Below are 18,699 nucleotides of genomic sequence, written 5' to 3' on the forward strand. Positions count from 1 at the left end.
CAGACTGGGGAGGGGCTGTCCCTTTGCTGCGAAGCCCAAGGAAACCATTTCCTGCAAGGAATTTTCTCCCGAAGGGAACAGCACTCCTTACGACGTCCCTGAGCCAGTGGGGGACTGCACTGGCCCCCGACGGACCCCTGTCCTGCCCCTCCCTGGAGACCTGCCCAGACCCTCATTGGGACAAAGGGTGAAAGTCAAGGTGAGACCCCGCCCCCCCCCTCCCCAGTGAGGTTCACAAGCAAGCTGGTCTGGTCTGAGCTCTCGGGCCGGAGGGTGGACGGACCTCTGCTCTCTGAGGCCCTGCTGGTTGGACCATGGAATTCTGGGGTTGGGGGTCCCGAGTTGTGAACTAGCTTCTTTTACAGGCAGCCCGTGGAGAGGTGGGGAGTGGCCTTCATGGTCTCAGGGTCACCTGCCGACCCCACTGGCATTGTTGTGTCCACACTGGTCACGCTGGCCCCCCTGTGCCCCGGTGCCTTTCTCCCTACAGCTGGGTTGAGGGCTGGGGAGGGGGAGGGGGTGGGGCTCCCCGGGCCTGGGTCCGCTGGCGGGCCATTTCCCCGGGCCTCTCTGCAAGCCTCAAACTCCTCATCTTTGAAAACAACCTGTTTCCATTCACGTGAGGTGACTGACAAGGGCAAACAAGCAGGCAGCGCGCTCGGCCCCGAGGCCAAGCCGTGGAGGACTGGGGGCGGGTGGACAGCTCCGGTCTCGGGGGGTTTGAGCAGAGCTGTCTGGGCGGCAACAGGGGGGCCTCCTAGCTGGGGACGGGCTCCTCGTGGGACGGGCTCCAGGCGGGGGAGGGCCTGCTGCACAAGGACAACTTGGGTGATCAGGCTCTCTCCAGAGCCCTGGGGCCCGGCTGCACGCCCCCTCTTCCAGGAAGCTCTCCGGCATCTGACCCTCCGTCCCTCCGTGGCTCACCCCCAGGTCCCCTGTTTAACCAATGGGAATTTGCAGGACTCGGGCTGGAAGAGTTTATTGCCAGTCTGTGCCCTGGGGCCACTGGTCACCGGACTCAGTCCTTCTTCCGGGGCACAGGCTGTCTCCAGAGCACGAGGAGGACAAGGAGGTTGATGGCAAACTGCACGTGGCCGAAGACGGGGACCCCAAAGCTGCGGTACAGGAGGCCGCCCAGGGTGGGCCCCAGGGTCTGAGTCAACGGCTGCACGGTGGCACAGAGGCCCAGCACGGTCCCTGAGGGGTGGGGGTGGGCAGCAAGTCAGGCTGCCCTGGCCACCCGCTTCCCAGACGCAGCCCAGGCCTCCCGTGTTCACTGCCCCCAACCCTGTCCGCTCTCTGCTTCCCCAGGTCCCTCCACCCAGACTGCGCTTTTCGCTTTTCGGACCACCCAGCCACTCAGGGGCCACACGGGTGCCTGCACCCTGCCCCGGAAAGTTCCCAAGCCCAGGAGGAGCCCCGGAGTGGAGCCACAGGTCACGGGCCAGGCCCCGCCCTCTCAGGCCGGTTGAGCCCGGAGAGAGCCTCCCTGACCTGGGGACGGCGGGCTTGGGGGGAGCTCCTCCTGAGCCACAGAGTGAGGGCTGGGGCTGGGGTGCAAGGCAGGGTCCCCACAGCCGCCACCACCCTCGTACCGACTGGAAGATGCCCTCCGAAGGACCGGGGCGGGGTCCTGGGGGCCCTCGCGGGGCGGCCCGCCCGCCCGCCTCTCTGCACCCACGTCCTCCCCGGGCTCACCTGGCCGCCTCTGCCCCCAGCTACCTGACTCCCCCGTCACTAGGCCCCTCCGGGCAGCTGTGTCCTGTGTGTGCGTGCGTGTATTGTCAAGACATGTGCCCAGAGGGTCCCCAGCTCCAGGGGCTCAGGGCCCCGCTCCGCTCGGGTTGCTGGAGAGCCCGCCCGCCGGGTGAGCTGGGAGCGGCCTGGTCCGGCCCCGCCTGGGCCCAGGGCCCGGCGTGGGGGAAATTTAAGAGCGGCTTCTCCCATCGCCCACACGCCCCGCAGACACCGGGAGCAATTACCGCCCCCTCTGTGGTCTCGGGTTCCCAGGCTGGCTCTGGGAACCAGCTCCCCGGTCCCTCCGAGCCTAGGGGCAGGGCCTCAGGTGCGGCCCCGCCCCCCTCCCTGCCGGGCCCTGCCCCCATCTCTCCACGCTTCGTCCCCGGCGTCCTCCTGGCCGCTCCTGGGGGCCGGTCCAGCGCTCCAGGCAGCCCTCCGGGCCCTGCCTGGCCTCCCCGGACCAGAAGCAGCCCTGAGATGCGACCTTGCAACCATCGGCCATCGGGTTCCCATCCCGGCCTCTAGAGCTCAGCCTGCCCCTCCGCCCTTGGCAGACAGGCGGCTAGAGCTGGAGCGAGGGGTGGAGGGGTGGCCGGTCGGGTGGGCGCTCTAGCCTGCTGGGATGTTCTTCAACCCCAAGCGGCCACAGGAGCCCATGGGGCCACCTGCACCATTGTCCCCGGGGGCAGGGCAGGGGCAGGGAGCTGAGTCTGGACAGGAGGCTTGTAGGCCTCTGGAAGGAACGCTGGGCGCAGAGTGAGGGCTGGGGGATCCCCTGTCTGGGGACACCCGTGTCCTACGGGAGGGGGGGCGCTGGGGGCTTTCTGGGTTTAACCGGCTGCGTGCCTTCCCCCGCTCGCTCAGGGAGCACGTGCACCCCCGACCCACCCCGTGCTGGAGGGGGGACCCCGCCTCCCGGCCTGGCAGCCCCCTGTGCTGACCACGCTCGGCCCCACTGGGCTGTCTTCCTAACTGGCCTCTTCAGGAGCCTTTCAGTTCCAACCCCCTCCACACCTCGCCGAGCCGGGTCCCGGCCTGGAATGTTCCAATCTTCCCCTTCCCCTTTTATAGGGAAATCCTGCCCCTGCTTCAGAGCCCAGCCAGACAGCAGCTCCGAGCAGCCCCCTTTCCACCCCCCAGGCCCAGCCCAGCCTGGTGGCGGCCAGAATTCTCACCTGAGCCATCTTGCAGCCCCCCCCCCCTCCCGCCACTTGGACCCCGCGCCACCCACCCCACTCAGTACTCACTGGGTCTGGGCAGACCCAGCCTGAAATCGGGGAGGCGGGGGAGCTGCTCCATCCGAAACTGCCCAGAGAGCTTCCCAGAGAGGAGGCCCCGGGGGTCCCCTGCCCCTCACTGGCTCACCCGTGTCTGCGGCTGACACGGCCTTAGTCAGCATGCTGTCGGTGACCACGTTGAGGGCACACAGGCTGAAGACCAGGCCAGGCATCAGGACGCAGAAGTGGAGGACGTCGGACATCGGTGCCTGGCACGGGACAGGGAGGCCACGGGATTGCGGGGGCCACGCAGGACCAGGGTGGAAGGGCCCATCCCCGGAGCCCCATAGAGCCGGCCCCGGGGGGAGGGGGCCCTGGGGCTCACAAGCAGCCTGGGATGTGCAGACGGCTGGGGTGATGGGCCCGGGACCCCGCAGTCAGTGGGGTGCGGCCCCGAGGAAAGTGCTCACCATGGCCAGTCCCACCAGGACGAAGCCCAGCACGCTGGCCCGGAGCAGCGCCCTCTCCGAGAAGCGACGGCTCAGCCGCCCGATGACCAGGCCCTGAATGACCTGGGGAGACAGAGCGAGAGGCCGGCTGGGAGGGGTCTGGCCGGGGGCGGCCCCCCCACAGCTGGGGACCCCCTCCCAGCCCTAGCAGCCACCCGGCCGGAGGAGAAGGGCGGGTCCCGAAGCGGCCAGGTCCTCGGGAGGCGGGGTGGCCTGGGCACCGCACGTCGGCACCCATACACCCGGACAGTCATCTCCAAAACGAACCCCGTGTCCTTTATTTCCAGCGTGGTGAACACATTTTCATCAAGCGAAGGCCGACTAACTGCTCACAGGCGGCTTCGGGGGAGGGCAACGGCTTCCTCTGCGTGGACCCTCTCCACAGCCCCCACCCCAGTCTGAGTAAATCCAGGTCCTTCCTGGCCCTGCGGACCCCCCGACATGTCCTCCGAGCCCAGTCTGCTGCCTCAGCCAGCTCGGCAGCTGGCGTGCTCCCCACCCCAGGGCCTTTGCACTTGCAGCCCCTCCGACCCCCACCCCCCCAACCGACTGTCCCATCTAAAATTGCACCTCTGCCCTTCTGAGGACCCTTATTCTCCTCTGACAGCTCATCATGCCTGCTACATGAGATGAGGGTGGTCGGGGGCTTATCTCTGTCTCCCCCCAGCCCTGTACGATGGACGCTTCCCACCACTGTGGTGGCACCGTGCCTGGGGCGGACGTGAGGGCCACGTGGGGGCTCTCGCAGGACGGCCTGCGACAGACGGGGGTCTGCAAGTCCGCTGGGGTGGTGACGCCATCCCTCAGGACCGTCTGGGCTGCCACTCCCCCCCCCCCCGCCCCCAACCCCGACGCCCCCCACGGGGAGGGGGATGCCGTGGTCCCCTTGGGGTCAGGCTGCAGCCGACACGCTTCGGGGTGGGGCAGGAAATGGTTTGCGGAGGGAGGCAGCAGGTGGGAGCCCAGCTGTGGGGGCGCCCAGGCTGCCTCTTGAGACCCTCGGTGACGGGCCCTACCCCGTGGGGCTGGGGGCTGGGAGGTGACTGGCAGAGGGGGCCTCAGGCCTCTCCCTGTAGACACAGAACCCCACCCTCTGCCCGCAGAGGTTGCAGACGCAGCTGGGGCCTCAGCTGCCCCCGGGGGTCGCCCGCCATCCTTAGGGGTGCTGGAGCCCCAGGCCCGTCTCGGGCGGGGTCGCCATCGGGCACCTTGCCCCGGGCCAGGCCGGAACTACCCGCGTCTGTCCCTGAGGGTCTTAGGGGGTCTCTTGGCTTTCGCAGAGGTGCATGCCTGGTCTCCTGGGTCTGGGGGTCTCCAGGGCAGGGCCCAGGCGGGCTGGAGCGGCCATTTAGAACCCACGGCCCCCAGCTCTGGAGAATTATCATTGTTTCCAGTCTGTGGCCCGCCAGCCGGGCGGCAGCAGCCCCGAGGCCTTCCTGCCCTTGTGGCTGCTATTCTCGCACCGGGGGTGAGACCCGTCCTGGGCCCAGAGGCGTGGGGAGCAGATGCCCAGGAGGAGCTGGGAATGTCACACGCTTCCCTCCCCTTCAGACGGTCCCAGAATAGCCCCTCCCGCACTCCGGCTGTCGCCACCTGTCCCTGCGCCCCGGGCCCTGGTGCAGATGCCCAGGAGGAGCTGGGGCCTGGAGACGGGCCGCCCCGTACCACCGGAAGGCGGCTGCCCGTCTCAGGGCGCCTCGCAAGGACCTAGTGACCGTCACTTGGGTGGGGCTTCCTCCTCTTCTAAGAGCTTTGCCGGGTTAGCTCACCTCATCTGCCCAGCCACCCCACAAGGGTCACTCGCTTGATGGGCAAGGAGACCGGGGCTCCAAGGGCCCGAGGAACTTGCCCGCATCTTGTCATGTGCCCTACCACCGGCTCTCTCCCGCCCTGTCCTTCTGCTGGGGGCGCCCGGCTGCACACTCGGAGGACCGTGCACCCTCGCGTGCTTCCAGACAGGAGGCCGGGGGCTCGCCGGCCTCCTCTGGGTACCAGCTCCCTCCCTCCCCTCTCCGGGGCAGACGAGTGTGCAAACCTGGCGCAGGCCCGTTGGTGGCTGCCTCGGGCAGGGAGGGCACACTCCCCCGGGGACAGGAGGGCAGCCGGAAGCTAACGGTACAGAACAGCGATGGCAGGCGCTCAGGGCAGCGCCCTGCAGGGCCCGTTGCGTCCGACACGCGCCCCGCGAGCCCGGCACCCACTCACCATCTGGAGAAGCCCGAAGAAGGACATGAGGTAGCCGGCCTGGGCGGCATCCAGCTGGAAGAAGTCCATGGAGATGATGGGGAACATGACCATGAAGAGCCCTGGGAGGGGGGTTCAGGGAGGGCGGGTGACTGTGGGGCCCTGGCGGCCTTCCCTGCGATTTGGTGGCTCTCTGGCACGGGAAGCGGGGCCCCAGGGACCGATGTAGCCCGTGCGCAGGAAGGTGCCGGAAGCTACCCCGTGGCTGGGCGGGAGCCCAGGGCATCCTGTGCGAAGGCGGTCGGGAGGTGGGGGGCCCGGGGCTGACCGTGTGAGAGGATTTGACCCCGGACCCACTGGTGGCCCCCGAAGGCCCCTTCGACTGAAGTCGGACCGGAGTCTCCAGGCGCTGGCCCAGCCAGGCGGTCCCCTGACTCAGCCTTCAACCCCGCTGCCCCGACCCCGAGATTTGCAGCACAGTTTTGCAAGAAGCCCCTGCGGGTGAGGGATTAGCCCTGGAGCACCAGCACGAAGCCTCGCTAGTTTGTTCTCTGCGCTGCCCCCAAGGAGAGGACCCCGGACGGGGGCTGGAGGTGGGTGCTGGGCACCCCTGAGGGTTCGTCTCAGACGCACCGCCTCCCCTGCTCTCGGACGGACCCCGGGGGGCTTGCCAAGCACAGGGCACTTCGGACCGTGCGTGAGGGGGGCCTTGCGGGGCTGCAGGGAATGGGGCACTGCTTTCCCCTCCTCCCTCCCTCCACTCGGGCCGCCCCTTCTCCAGGACATGTGTGAAGGGGAAAGCGTGCGGCCCGGGATACAGGGCGGAGAAGGGGGACGCCCTGACCGCAGGCCCCCTCCCCACGGCCCCGAGCTCTCAGCTGCACCGGGTCTGGGACTCACCGAAGGGGAGGCTGGACGCCACCTTGATGAGGAACACGGGCAGGACCCCCGATTGCAGCAGCAGGCGGGTGATGGCCTTCAGGTCAAACACGTTGGCCTGGGGTCCGCCTGGGGGGACCCGGAGAGGCTGGGCAGGCCTCAGCCCATTTCCGGCTCCCTGACCCGGTCTCGGCCGGGCTGCAGGGTCCGGGAAAGCACCCCGCACCCATGCCGGCACCTGCTCTCAGCAGATACTCCTCCCTCTGGCCGTGGCACCTGCTCGTGGGCTCGGGAGCCCACAGGCCCCGGCACCCCCCTTCGCTGGCCCCTTTGGGGGCACCGGGCAGCTCGTCACGCTCCTAGGGCTGAGCCCTCTGCCCCCACTGACCCTGGAGCCCCCGAATTCTAGGAGGCGCTCCGGAAACACAGTGCCTCTGCTGTCGGGTGACCTGGCCTGGCCCTGGCTCCCCCAGCCCATGTGACCCAGGCAGTGGCTCGTGGGCACCATGGCACCTGGCGATTTGGGACTCAGGATCCTGGCTAACCCTGCCCCGTGGTCCTTCCCGTCCTCCCCGGGCCTCCCCTACATCTCTCCTGCCTTCAGCCTCTCTGATGCCCCTCCCTCCCCCCCCACCGCCAGCAGACAGGATGCCGCTGTCGTGCATCTTGGCCTTGGCCGACTCTCCCTGCAGGGAGGCCCGGGGTGCTGGCTGGGGAGGCGGAGGGCTCAGGCCTCATACCCGCCCGGCGTCCAGGTACCGCGTCCCTGAGGGGGCCGGCCTGGCGGGGCGTCCCAGGCGGGGCTTACCTGCGGGGACCGCCCGGTCGTGGGCACTGGCCCCTTTCGTGCTAACGGGGATAAAGGTGAAGCTGAGGACGGCTCCCACGAGGTTGGCCACCAGAGCCACAGTCGCGGGGCACTGCATCCTGGGGGCGACAGTAGTGGTCACACAGGACGCGGGTCCCAGACTGTGGGCACCACACGCGGCCCTACCGGCCCCTTCAGCCACAATGAGGTCTCAGCGGCTGAGAACCGCTCAAAGCCCCCCAGCCATGTCCCCACGGCCTGTGACCTGGAGGGAGGGGACGGGACCCTCAGGGCGCATTCTTTAGGTGACAGAATGACGGGGCCGACGAAGCCGTCACCGTGTCCGACGGTCACACTGCAGCGGCAGCTTTCGGCAGCCACAGCACGTGGGCCCCGGTCCCCGAGCGCGAGCCCGGGAGGTGAGCCCCGGAGGGCTGGGCGGGGGTTCTCCCAGGAGGTGTCGAGGGGTGGGAAGACCCCCAGGGGCCGACCCGGTGCACCTGCTGCGCCCAGCCGGGGCAGGGGCGTTGGACACCCGGGGGCCCGCGCCTCAGCCCCGGGCGGTGTCTGGACGGGGATCTCCCTGCACAGCCCTGGACGGAGGAGCAAACGGGTTCCCAGAGGAAGGGCCCTGCCTCCCTCTGCGGGGACTGGACGGGCCTCCCGGGGTGGGGGACGGCTCGACTGTCCCTGTAGGTGACGCTTCTCTGTCCCTGGGGGCTGATGATGAGACACACGCCAGGCGGCACTGGGGCCGGGGCGCCGGGAGGGGGTGCCGGCGACCCCGAGGTGCAGGGGCGGGCCGGGGCTCGGGTCTGCATCTCAGCCCCACCTGCACGAAGACCACGGGACCCCGCGCGGCCTCCTCTGTGTCGTGGAGACCGGCACGCCTCCTTCCCTTCCCTCCTGGGGAGCGCTCCTGTTCCCCCTCGACCTGGGGGGCGGGACATTCCGGGCTGGGGGAGGGGCTTTGGGCACCACCCTCAGGATGCCCTCCCTCCTGCCCGCCCGCACCGAGGACCCGGACTCGGGAGGGCCCCTCAGCTTCCGAGAAAACCCTTCCGGGCTGTGGGTCATCAGGTGGAAACTCAGGCCCTGACCCCTCCGGTGACCCCACATCACCTGACAACGCTGGCCCCGGGGCCAGCCCTGGTGACCGTCCCCGTTTCCTCCTGCGGGCCAACCGCCCCCTCCGGGGTGGGGGACGGAGGGAGGAACACGTGGGAGCCTCTTACTGAGCAAGGCTGCTCGGCCCTTCCAGACTGGTGCCTGGCCAGAGAGCCCTTCCCCTCAGCGGCAGCGGGAGCTCCTATGCACCCTGCAGGAGCCCTTCTCCGTGCGCCCCGGCAGTCCTCCCCAGGGGCACTCTGTCCTCTGAGAGGGGCTCGCTCCTTCAGACACACGGTGCCTGGCCCTGAGGACGACTGAGCCTGGGCGGGACCCCGAGCCAAGACCGCGGAACAGGTGAGAGCCGTTCACCCGCACGCAGCCCTGACGCCCACCTGAGCGGAGCTCCCGCTCAGGGCCGCACAGCATGGGACGAGAGGGGGGTGGGTGTCCCCTGCCTCTCCGAGCGAGGCCAGCCACAAGCTGAGTGCCCCCGCCCCGCCCCCCACGGCTGCACGTGTGCACACGCAGACGAGCAAGTCACACACACACACACACACACACACACACAGGGGTGCACACACACAGGGCTCCTGTGGGCAACCACAGCCAGGAGAGGCCCTGTTCCCCGTGGGGTCAGCGAGGCGTGGGGGCGGGGCCGCCCCGTGTCCCCGGCCGGGACCTGCCCAGGCGCACACGGTTGGTCCAGCCTGCACGTGCTGTGGACCCCCCCCCCAATGGCCCACGTCAGGGCCCCCGGCCGACTCCCAGTGCCGGGGATGGTGGGCGCTCGGGCTTTCTGGGCACCAGGCTTCCAAATGAACGGGCATTCCCACGGACTGACGCCCCGGGGAGGGACGAGGCCAGCACGGACCAAAGCCCCCTCCTCCGCTGGCAGGAACTGATCTGTGACGTGGGCAGGGACACCCCGGGCCCGGTGGCTGTCCCCAGAGAGAAGGGCCCTTTCTTCAGGACCCGCATGTCACTGCGCAGGGCCTGGGGGGCAGGGACAGAGCCTGCTTTCTTTGCCAGATGCCCCGGAAATTCGTGGGAGCAGAGGCGGCCACTTAGGTGGCTATTCTGGGAGACTGGTGACAAGTGTGGGCTGGGTGGCAAGGAGCCAGGCCCCTTCTTGTGGGCTCTCACCCCCCCCACCACCCCGGCGTGCTAGCTGGTAAACCGAAGGAAACACAAGGACTCTGGAGGCCCAGGAGGGAGTCGAGGGGCCACAGCTCCCCAGGGGACGTCGGAGGGAGGGAGTGTCCTTCCTCCACCCACCCCCGCCACAGGCCCCCTTCCAGCTCCCCCAGGACAAAATGCCGGAAAGACCTCATGCCTCTGAGTGGAGGGACTTCTCAGCCCTTTCTGGCCTTGTGCCCCCACCGGGTAGGCGGGCGGGCACTGCTCTGCCCTCCCGGACGAGACTCGACGCCCCTCCCCAGGGACCTTCGGGTCAGTGCGCCCCTGAGCACGAGGCAGAATCAGCTCCCTTGCTGGGGGCCTCCTGCTTCCTTTGTGCAGGATCACGTGGGGCGTCTGCGAGCCGTGGTTGTTGGCTCATTGGACGGACGGGAGGCTGGAGGGATGAAGGCCGGGAAAGGACTCCGGGCAGGACTCTGGGCACCAGTCTTTTGTCCCTTTGCCCTTCCCGGTGGCGACCTTGCTGGGTGACTTCCTTTCCTCAGATGCAAATGAGGGCCACCCTCCCCGGGGACACCCTGTCCCCATCCCCCACGGGCTGCACGGGTCCCCGGGGGCCGCCTGGCCGTCCTGGAGCCCAGCCCACCGGCCTCCGTTCGTCACGGCTGGTTGCCCGCGCTGGTCAAACGGTGCAGGCTGCAAACGCCACCTCTCACCTCTATCTCGAGGGCCTGGAGTTTGCCAAGCCGACAGAATCAGGAGGGCGGTCGGCTGGGCCATTGGCCCACCCTATGTGGACTGGCCACAGGGTGACGGTACTCGGGAAGCCTGGGCCACCCTCCCTCCTGCTCTGTGGCTGCCCTGGCCCAGGGGACGCAGGGCCTCCCGGGTGGCACCGCCCTCTCCTATCCAACCTGGACGGCAGGCTGGGGTCAGCTGGGGCCCAGCCTCATGTGACACTTGGCTGTGAGGGTCTCCAGAGAGTCACTGGACGTCCAGCCTGGGGCTTGGGGTGAAGTCCCCCTGCCGTGCCCCATCCACATCCCATGATGTTGTGGCAAGAACAATGTCTGAAAATGGGAGTCTTTGTGGGGCCACTCCTGATTCAGCCTCCCTCTGGCTTCTGGGTCCCAGAAAAAAGGCCTAAAAGCCTTGTCTGGCCTAACACTTTGTAGCCCTCTGTGTTCCCAGAGCACCTGATCCCTCCAGTCCCAGCCACACAGGCCTCCGAACAAGCCCCAGGCCTTTTCCTGCCCCAGGGCCTTTGCACAGGCTCCCCCTCTGCCTGGAACACTGTCTGTGCCAGCCCCACCTTCAGTAGCTGCCTTCTCTCTCACTTCTCGGGTCTAAGCTGAGCTCGCTCTTGGCCAGGTGGGCCCTGTGCTGTGTGTACTTCCCGCTGCCCGGAAAACCCAGGGTCTCTGGGTCAGGTCTCTGTGTCCCCCTGCAGTGGGGAGGCCGCACACCGGGCTGGCCCCGCACGGCCTCAATGAGCCATCGTGAGCACCGAGTGGGGCAGGCCGCCTGGCTGACCCATGAGTCACTCCTGTCCCAGTGTGTTTACTCATTAACTTCCAGGGGAAGCGGCCGTGTCACCCGGGCAGAAACCCTCTGTCAGCAGGATGAGGGCTTCCTATTCCCCGGCCAGAACAAAGGCTGAGACGGAGTCCCCAGTCTTCAGGGCTGCAGATAAGGAGTATAATAAATCCCCTCGGAGTCGCCGAGCGCCCCTGGGCAAAGCTCGCCCTGGGGCCAGAGCGGGGCCCCTCTCCCGCGTTAGCGCCCAGGAGGGCCTCCAGTGACGGTGACACCATTGGCACCATGTCAGTTTGCCTGACCCAGCCCCCAGCCGGGCCCAAATCCCCCCCGAGCCGAAAGGAATTGCTACCCTCGGGGGCATCTGTCCAAATCCCGACCCCTTCCAGGGGACGGAGCCCAAGCCTCGCACTCGGCGGGGGAAGCCTGTCCACGCTGACTCCAGCCATCAGGCCTGGGGGCTGGCTCGACGTCCGACGGGGACCCCCGGACCCCCCCCCCCCCCACCCCGGGGACCTGACTCAGCTGGGCTCTGCGGGCTGGTGCTGCCTACCGCCGAGGCCCAGGGCGCACTTGTGGGAAGGGCGTGATAGAGGCCTCCCCAGGCTGTGAGGCGCTGGGCTCAGGGCCATGAGTCACTGAGCGGCCCCCACCTGCTAAGTGACTCAGGGCCTGGGCCCTGGGTAGGAGAGCTCCAGGCTGAGCCGAAACCAGTTCTACTGGTGCCCGCCCCACACCCGCAGGCTGCCAAGGGCACTTCCTCTCCCCTCACCTGCTCCCGGAGGTGGGGGACACGGCTGATGCCTTTTGGGGGAGGGGTCACCGGGGCACGGGAGGCAGGAAGATGGCAGCCAGGGAGCCCTCACAAGGAAGGCGGGATGTGGCCCTCGCCACGGGGCTTCGGGGTCCGGGAGCCCGCCTCCCCCGAGCCTTGGATGGGGAGGCTCGCTCTCTCCGGGGCCTCCGTTTTCCCATCAAAGGATGCATAGGGTTATAAAGCACCTTCGATCTCGGGATGAAAGAAGGCAGGGAATTGAATGGATATTTCCGGAACACGAGGGCAGGGGCGCAGGCAATCTTGGGGGAGGCCCAGGGGAGAGGACAGTGAGTGGTGTCTTCTGGGTCAGCAGCTGGGACGGAAAAAAGGAAGGTGACGACAAGAGGGGATGTGGGGGGGGGACTGGGGGGGTGGTCCTAGGCAGGGCACAGTGGCAGGCCCCACAGCAAGCGAGGGTGGGCCCATTTCACGGGTGAGAGCACCTGTCAAGGTGACCACGGTAACAGGCGCCTGGTTGTGAGTCCAGGTGGGTGGGGCAGCGTGGGGGCGGGGAGGCTCCTCCCGGCCCTGCCTCTGCCTCTCCCGCACACTCTTCACGCCCTGACGTCCCCCCCCCACCCCGCCGGTACACCCTCCCGACCCTCCTCCTTTTCTCCCCGGAGTGCAGAGGCTCTCCTCCTCTCGCTCCTGGTCTAGCGACTGAGGCTCCCATCACCCCCAGCGGCTCATGCACAGGCAGAACCCATGGTCACTGCCGCCCCTCGGAGCGCCAAGGGTCCTCCCCTCCTTGACCTGCACACCTCTCGGCTTCCGGACGTTCTCCTGGATCTCCTTCCCTTCTTGCCCTCACTGTACCTCCTCCTTGACCCCCGCTTCTAACGTGAAGTGCCGGGTTGGGGCTCGGGGCTTGGGGCTCAACCTGAACCCGTTCCTGGGGCTTAAAAACCACCCGCCTGAGGACACAGCCCTGCTCTGCTCACTATAGGTCCCCTCACTCAGCTGCCCGATCCATAGCTGCCTGGAGGGCCTAATGGGCACCAGACTCAGCCCAACGGAGACCCAGCTGCCACGGGCATGGCGGATGGCTCAGACCTCAGCAAGGTTCACGGCTCCCCCCAAGGCCGGCCCCAGAGTCCAGGCGTGGCCTTGAGTTCACATCTACATCCCAGCCTTCAGCAAATCCGAGGCAGACCCCGCCTCCCGCCCACCTCTGCTCCCTGCCCTCCCTGCTCCCCACTCCATCCACACCGGCCTCCCCGGTCGTCCTGCCGCCCCCCTCACCTCCTGCAGGTGACACCCTGGTGACCACCCGTCTGTCTGGCCCCCGATCGCGCTGTATTACTTCTCACACCAGGCAGTTCACCCCGACACTTTAGAAATACGTATCATTTTCATTTCATCCGAGGACCCGGCCTGTCCTAGCCACCACGGTATCCCAGAACCTGGAATCCCAGGGCACCTAGTAGCTGCTCAATAAATCCCGGTGAGGAAGCAGATGAAAGGAATTCTGCCTTCCCCCCCTGCAGCCTCCTGGCTGAGGTGCTCCGTGGAGACAGACATCTGCACCCCAGACTCTGATGAAAATCCTGGGGTGGGGAGCTGGTGGAGCCGGTCACGGTACCCTCCCCTTCCCCCGTCCCTGCGGATCAGCCATCACCCGCTGCATCTACCACTGTTGGGGGCTGTCTGGGGGCACTGGGGGAGCCTGGGGAGACCGATGCCCCCAGAGGCCCAGGGGCCAGCACAGGCTCATCCGAGATCAGAAGGAGGGCTGTCAACAGAGGTGCCTGTGTGTGTTCCTCTGTGTGCGTGTGTGACTTCAGAGACCAGCAAGGTTCCTGTCCTGAATAACGCCCCAGGGCAACTCCCTAAGGCCGGCAACGGGTGGGTCCCCAGCTGGCACAGGGCCTCCCATCCACAGCTGGGCACCCACATTCCAGACCAAAAGCAAAGACTTGAGTCGAAGGAAGGCAAGGAGCAAGGTCCACTCCTATGAAAGAAGCCGATTTTGAGTGGGTGTTGGGGCTGCTGGGGAGAGGGAGGAGGAATGGGGGTGGGGCAGCGGAAGTGACATTCCCCGCCCACGCCTGGCAGGGCCTGTCCAGGGCTCGGTGTCCCGGGTTCAAGGTTCCTCTCTTCTCCCGGGGGGCACTCCAAGGACTGCTGGTGCAGACGGCTCTGTGCAGTTACGGAACCGCCCACACGCTGCCCTCGAGTCCTCCTGCCCGCAGCACCCCCATCGCAGGATGCCCGCTGGTCGTCCGGGGACCCCGCCTCCAGGGCCTGCCGTCCAATTTCTTCAGGTCCGGCCTGGTTTTCATGTGACCCGGGCCAGCCGCGTGCGTCCCCCTAGCCTGGGACCTCCTGGTGCCCTCCGTGCTGCCCTGGCGCGCACCCTGCGGGACTGCACGGGCCGCGCCACCTGCTTGGGTCGGCTCCCGTCCCTGCCCTGTTCATCCTGCCAGCCCCGCCCACCCGCTCGCCGCGCCCCTCCGGCCCCGCCCGCTCACTAGCCACGCCCCCTCCAGCCCCGCCCACCGCGTGGGTCCCTGCTGACCGTCCCACACCGGACCCAAGGCGTTCAACGTGCAGACGGAGAAACCGAGGCCCGGCGAGGTGGTCGGCCTGGGCCCACCCAGTGTCGGCCATCCCGACCAGCACCCGCACCCCGCTTCCTGGCCCGCCCCCCCACCTCCCGGCCTGGTTCCAGCCTCGGCCACTCACCCGCACGTGGCGCTCAGGGTCCCGCCGAGCAGTGAGCCAAAGATCATGCCGACCCCGAAACACAGGCCGAGGCGGCCCAGGGCCTCGGGCAGCTCCTGGGGCTCAGACAGGTCCGCGATGGTCATCTGCGCGACTGGGTGCGGGGCGGGGACTGAGCCGTGAGGCCCCCTCGCGGAGCCCCGAGCGGCCTAGGCCCGGACCGCGCCCCACCCCGCACCCTGAGGGTGCCCCGCGCAAGGCCGCCTCGTCCACACCCCCCAGGACCTACTCCGCACCTGCACAGGCCACGCCCCCCACCCTCAGCCACCTGCCCCCCAGGCCACGTCCCCAGTCACCCCCCCCACCTCGGTCCTGCTCTCTGGCCTAGACTGGTACCCAGTGGAGACCCGCGCCCCGCACCTCCCTCAGGTCGTGACCTCAGCCCCCACCCCCACCCGCAGTCCTCCCGCAGCCCCAGCGGGCCCCCGCCTGGCCCTACCTGGCATCCCCTGCATGAACGCGACAGGCAAGGGCGTGGCGTAGAGCAAGGCCACGCCGGGCAGGGCCGGGCTGCAGGCGGCCGCCAGGAGCAGGTAGAAGGCAGAGGACGCCAGGAAGGTGAGCGTGAACGCAGCGCGGGCGCCGCGCCGGTCGGCGAACCTGGGGGAACCGAACCTGTGATCCTCACAGATACCAAGCGGGCCCTGCCAGCTCTGCCCCTGACGCCCGCCCCCTGGGGCTGCCGAGGAGCTAGGCCGCAGGGGTCTCGTCTCGGAGCCTCAGTGTCGCCATCCTTCCAGTGGGTCAGCTTCCGGCGACCTGGGGGTGTCTGGCCCGGCAGGGCCCTCCTGCTCCCTCTGAGAACACCTTGCGGGCTCCAAAGGGAGCAAGGTGCGTGTGTGTTGTGCAGAAAGCGTCTCCAGGCTCCTGCCCTGTCTCCACCCGGCCTCCGAGCAGGGCCGTGAAACCCTGGGGAGCCCTGCTCGGTCCGACTTTACCGCCTCTGGAGCCCCTTTTCTGGACAGTTCCCCCGAAATCTGACGCCTGCCACGTGGATCTCCACCCCAGGGTTTGCGGGAGGAGGATGTCTGCCCTCACGTCCCTGAGCCCGAGGCCCCAGCAGCGCTGAGGCCGGTGGAGGTGTGGGGGTCCAGGGGCGTCGCTGGTGGGACCCCCAGCTCGGCAATGCTGGACGTTTCCAGCCACGACAGCCCTGCCAGGACAATCCCCTCTTTGGCCACAAACCAGAATTTGTGGAAGAGGCGGGCAGGGCCCCGGGGAGCAGGGGTCCCCGGCATGAAAGGGGCTATTGTGCCCAGTGTCGGTCTGAGAGGCTGGCACGACCCAGCCCCTGACCTCCGAGGGGCAGGCCCGGGTCATCGTTGGGGGGAGGGCCCCCAGACTCCCTGCCCCACGGTACCTGCCCAACACGGGCCCGCCCAGCAGCTGAAGCGCGCCAAAGGTGGTCTGCAGGTGGCCGAAGGCGACGGAGTCCAGGCCCAGCCTCCGGGTCAGGTACTGCAGACACAGGGGGGCCCATGGGAAGGGTCAGGGTCTGGATCCAGGGTCCCCGGAGGGTGAGGAGGGGGAGAGGTGGCCCCGGGCTGGGCGGGAGGGAGCTGCTCTGACCAGTCTGCGGTGGGTCTGGGAGGGGCCTGGGGCCTGGGACTCAGCTGCGTCTCCCACAGCGAGGAGACCACGGGGCCTCTGGGGCCAGGCTCTAACAGGCAGCGGCTGGCCCTCCTTCCCCTCTGCGGGGCGCACCTCAGACAGGTGGGGGGGCCCCCAGCCCCCACCGGTTTAGCCTCGTTCGCTCAAAGCTGCCCCGTGGACTGCAGTATCTTCCCTGAACGACACAGGCCTCCTCTCTGTGGGTTCCAGCCTCTCCTGGCCCCTCTGGAGCCATGCCCACCTGGGGAGGTAAAGGCAGCGACCAGTGTCTCTCCAGAGCCCTGGAGGCGCTCGCCCTCCTGCCTGAGCCTTCCTGCTGCTCTGCGCCTGTCACTCCAGGGAGCCTCGCTCGGTCCCCAGGACAGCTGCTGTCCCGGGACCTCTCTCCTGAACTGCCCCCGGCTCTCCACTCGATGTCCAGAAGCATCTGGAATGCAGCACATCCAGAACGGACTCCCCATGGCCTCCCCCCAGGACCGGCCCCTCTGCTCCCCTGCTGACACCCCCCCCCCCCCGCACCCCGGCAAGGGTTCAGGTCCAAACCCCGGTGTCTTCCCTGAACCCCTCTTTTCTTGCACCGCCACATTCTTTTTTTTTAAAAAAATGTTTATTTATTTTTGAGAGAGAGAAAGTGGGGGAGGGGCAGAGAGCGAGGGAGACGGAGAATCCCCAGCAGGCTCCACGCTGTCAGCACAGAGCCTGATGCGGGGCTCGAAATCACGAACCGTTGCACAGCCACATTCAATACTCGGCAGCTCCTGGGCTCACCCTTCACAGACCTTGAGGGCAGCGGGGCCTTCCCCGCGGCCAGCCTCCTCCTGGAGTGCTGGCAGCCTCTCTCTCTGGCCTTCCCTCCTTCTCCCCTCCGCTCACTCCTCTCTAGCTGCACTGTTCTCACTACTGCCCCAGGGCCTTTGCACTAGCCAGGCTTGCTCTTTGTTTCCTTTAAGCCCGCCTTCTCAGGAAGGCTTTCCTGATCCCAAAGCCGCCACACGTCTGTGGGCAGCCCCAGCACCCCCCGCACGCCTCATGATCTTACGCACAGCACAGTCTAAGGATGGTTTAGTCCCTGCCCGCTCTATTCCAAGCTCTGAGAACAGGGTGCACACAGTAGGTGCTCGATGGGCATTTGTTGAACGATACGTACAACATCCACGGGAGAGCCGCCCTTGCTCTGTGCCTTTAACTGTTCTCTCGTCGCTCCCTGCACCAACCCTTCCAGGGAGGGACATCGTGACCCATTTCATGATGGGACCTCAAGGCGTCCGCCCCGGCCACCTGGCCGCTAAGGAAGGGAGTCAGGGCTTGGACCGGGCTGTCTGGTAGAAGTGAAATGGGCTTTGGGGCAGGGGTTAGGGTTCGCCACCTGGCTGGGGGCTCCTGCCATGCCCACAGCGGCCCCCTCCCAGCCAGATCCCCAGGCACAAGTCCGCTCACGGGAATCCCCTGGGGGGCTTTAGTGGCTGTGCCATGGCCCCGCCCAGACCAGACAGAGAAGGGGCGCTGGGACGTTTCAAGCCCCCCGGGTGCTGCTGCCCTGAGAGGGTGGGAGCCCGGCCAGCCCCACACGGGTCTGTTGAATGAATTAAGCAAGGGTGCAAAGGTGGGATCAATGAAAAGTGGGCGGGCGGGCCCTGAGTGCTGACCATGGCGCTTAACCAACCGCCTGCCCGCTCCAGGCAGCGCTCCAGGCCGGGGGGTGGGGGCAGCAGAGGAGGTGATGCGTCAAGCCCCGCCCTCTCGGTCCTGGTCGGGGAGACATGCGGCAGGATGTGGGGTGCGGACATCGGGCAGGAGGGCCGGCCAAGCAGGACCTGGACAGAGGGTCCGGGCAGGGGTTGGGAGGGGAGGCTCGCTGCGGAGAAGGCCTGAGCGGAGGCCCGAGCACAGGAAGGACGGGAGCCGAGCAGGTGTCCCGGCGGGTGGATCTATAGGGCAATGGGGCCGGAGCCAGGCCGGCCGGGGGGAGGGGCACTGCCACGGGGCAGGGCTGGCTGTGCACCAGGGCACGGGAAGCACGGTCCCCGGGTCCCTCAACCTGTTCAGCTCCGTGTGGTGGGTGGCTCGGGCAGCACCGGCCCCACCCCCGGGGCCCCGCTGTTGCGCCGACGGAAGCCGAGGGGGACAGTGCGGCCGTGCTGGCGGCCAGGCTGCTGAGGGCGGGCACTCACCGGCATGATGGAAAACCGCATGAAGAGGCAGGCGAGCCCCAGGGTCACCAGCGCGTAGGTGAGTAGTATGACCCCGGGACGGCCCAGAGCGCCCATCTCCCCGGAGTAGGGGCCCCGGCGCCTGGGGGCTCCGGCTCCCTGCATCCTGGGCAGGTGCGGCGGGAGAGCCTGGACGGATCGGGACAGGAGGCCGGCACGGTGCGCAGGGGGCAAAGGTCCTGTGGTGCCCGGCGAGGGTGCTGAGTCACGGGGCGGG

The 18,699-nt window shown here is 67.9% G+C and overlaps 1 protein-coding gene across 2 annotated transcripts; it reads right to left on the bottom strand.

Moving 5' to 3' along the window:
- Window positions 1-1,018: 1,018 nt before the first annotated feature.
- Window positions 1,019-18,587, bottom strand: SLC22A18 (solute carrier family 22 member 18). 2 transcript variants are annotated; one of them, XM_047072239.1, is made up of 10 exons: window positions 18,444-18,587; window positions 16,022-16,119; window positions 15,101-15,261; window positions 14,623-14,755; window positions 7,348-7,456; window positions 6,551-6,677; window positions 5,672-5,772; window positions 3,428-3,529; window positions 3,106-3,226; window positions 1,019-1,197 (listed from the first exon to the last, which is right to left on the bottom strand). In XM_047072239.1, exons 1-10 carry the CDS (start codon window positions 18,585-18,587, stop codon window positions 1,019-1,021), a joined length of 1,275 nt encoding a protein of 424 aa, XP_046928195.1. The 2 variants fall into 2 exon arrangements, with proteins under 2 accessions (XP_046928195.1, XP_046928196.1); XM_047072240.1 differs by lacking the exons at window positions 14,623-14,755; window positions 15,101-15,261.
- Between the last annotated feature and the right edge of the window lie 112 nt (window positions 18,588-18,699).

This window comes from Lynx rufus, unplaced genomic scaffold (genome assembly GCF_022079265.1).
Source record: "Lynx rufus isolate CCGP_SWC_20201006 ecotype Redwood Valley unplaced genomic scaffold, mLynRuf1.p SCAF_9, whole genome shotgun sequence".
NCBI classification, from domain to species: domain Eukaryota; kingdom Metazoa; phylum Chordata; class Mammalia; order Carnivora; family Felidae; genus Lynx; species Lynx rufus.

What these genes read in the sequence shown, in the direction of transcription:
- SLC22A18 (XM_047072239.1), bottom strand. Translation starts at nt 18,587, where the DNA reads ATGCAGGGAGCCGGAGCCCCCAGGCGCCGGGGCCCCTACTCCGGGGAG. An exon ending in TCTTCGGGCTTCTCCAGATG is followed by an intron (nt 3,530 to 5,671) that starts GTGAGTGGGTGC and finishes CTGTCTCCCCAG; the next exon opens with GTCATTCAGGGCCTGGTCAT. An exon ending in TCCTGGTGGGACTGGCCATG is followed by an intron (nt 3,227 to 3,427) that starts GTGAGCACTTTC and finishes GTCCCGTGCCAG; the next exon opens with GCACCGATGTCCGACGTCCT.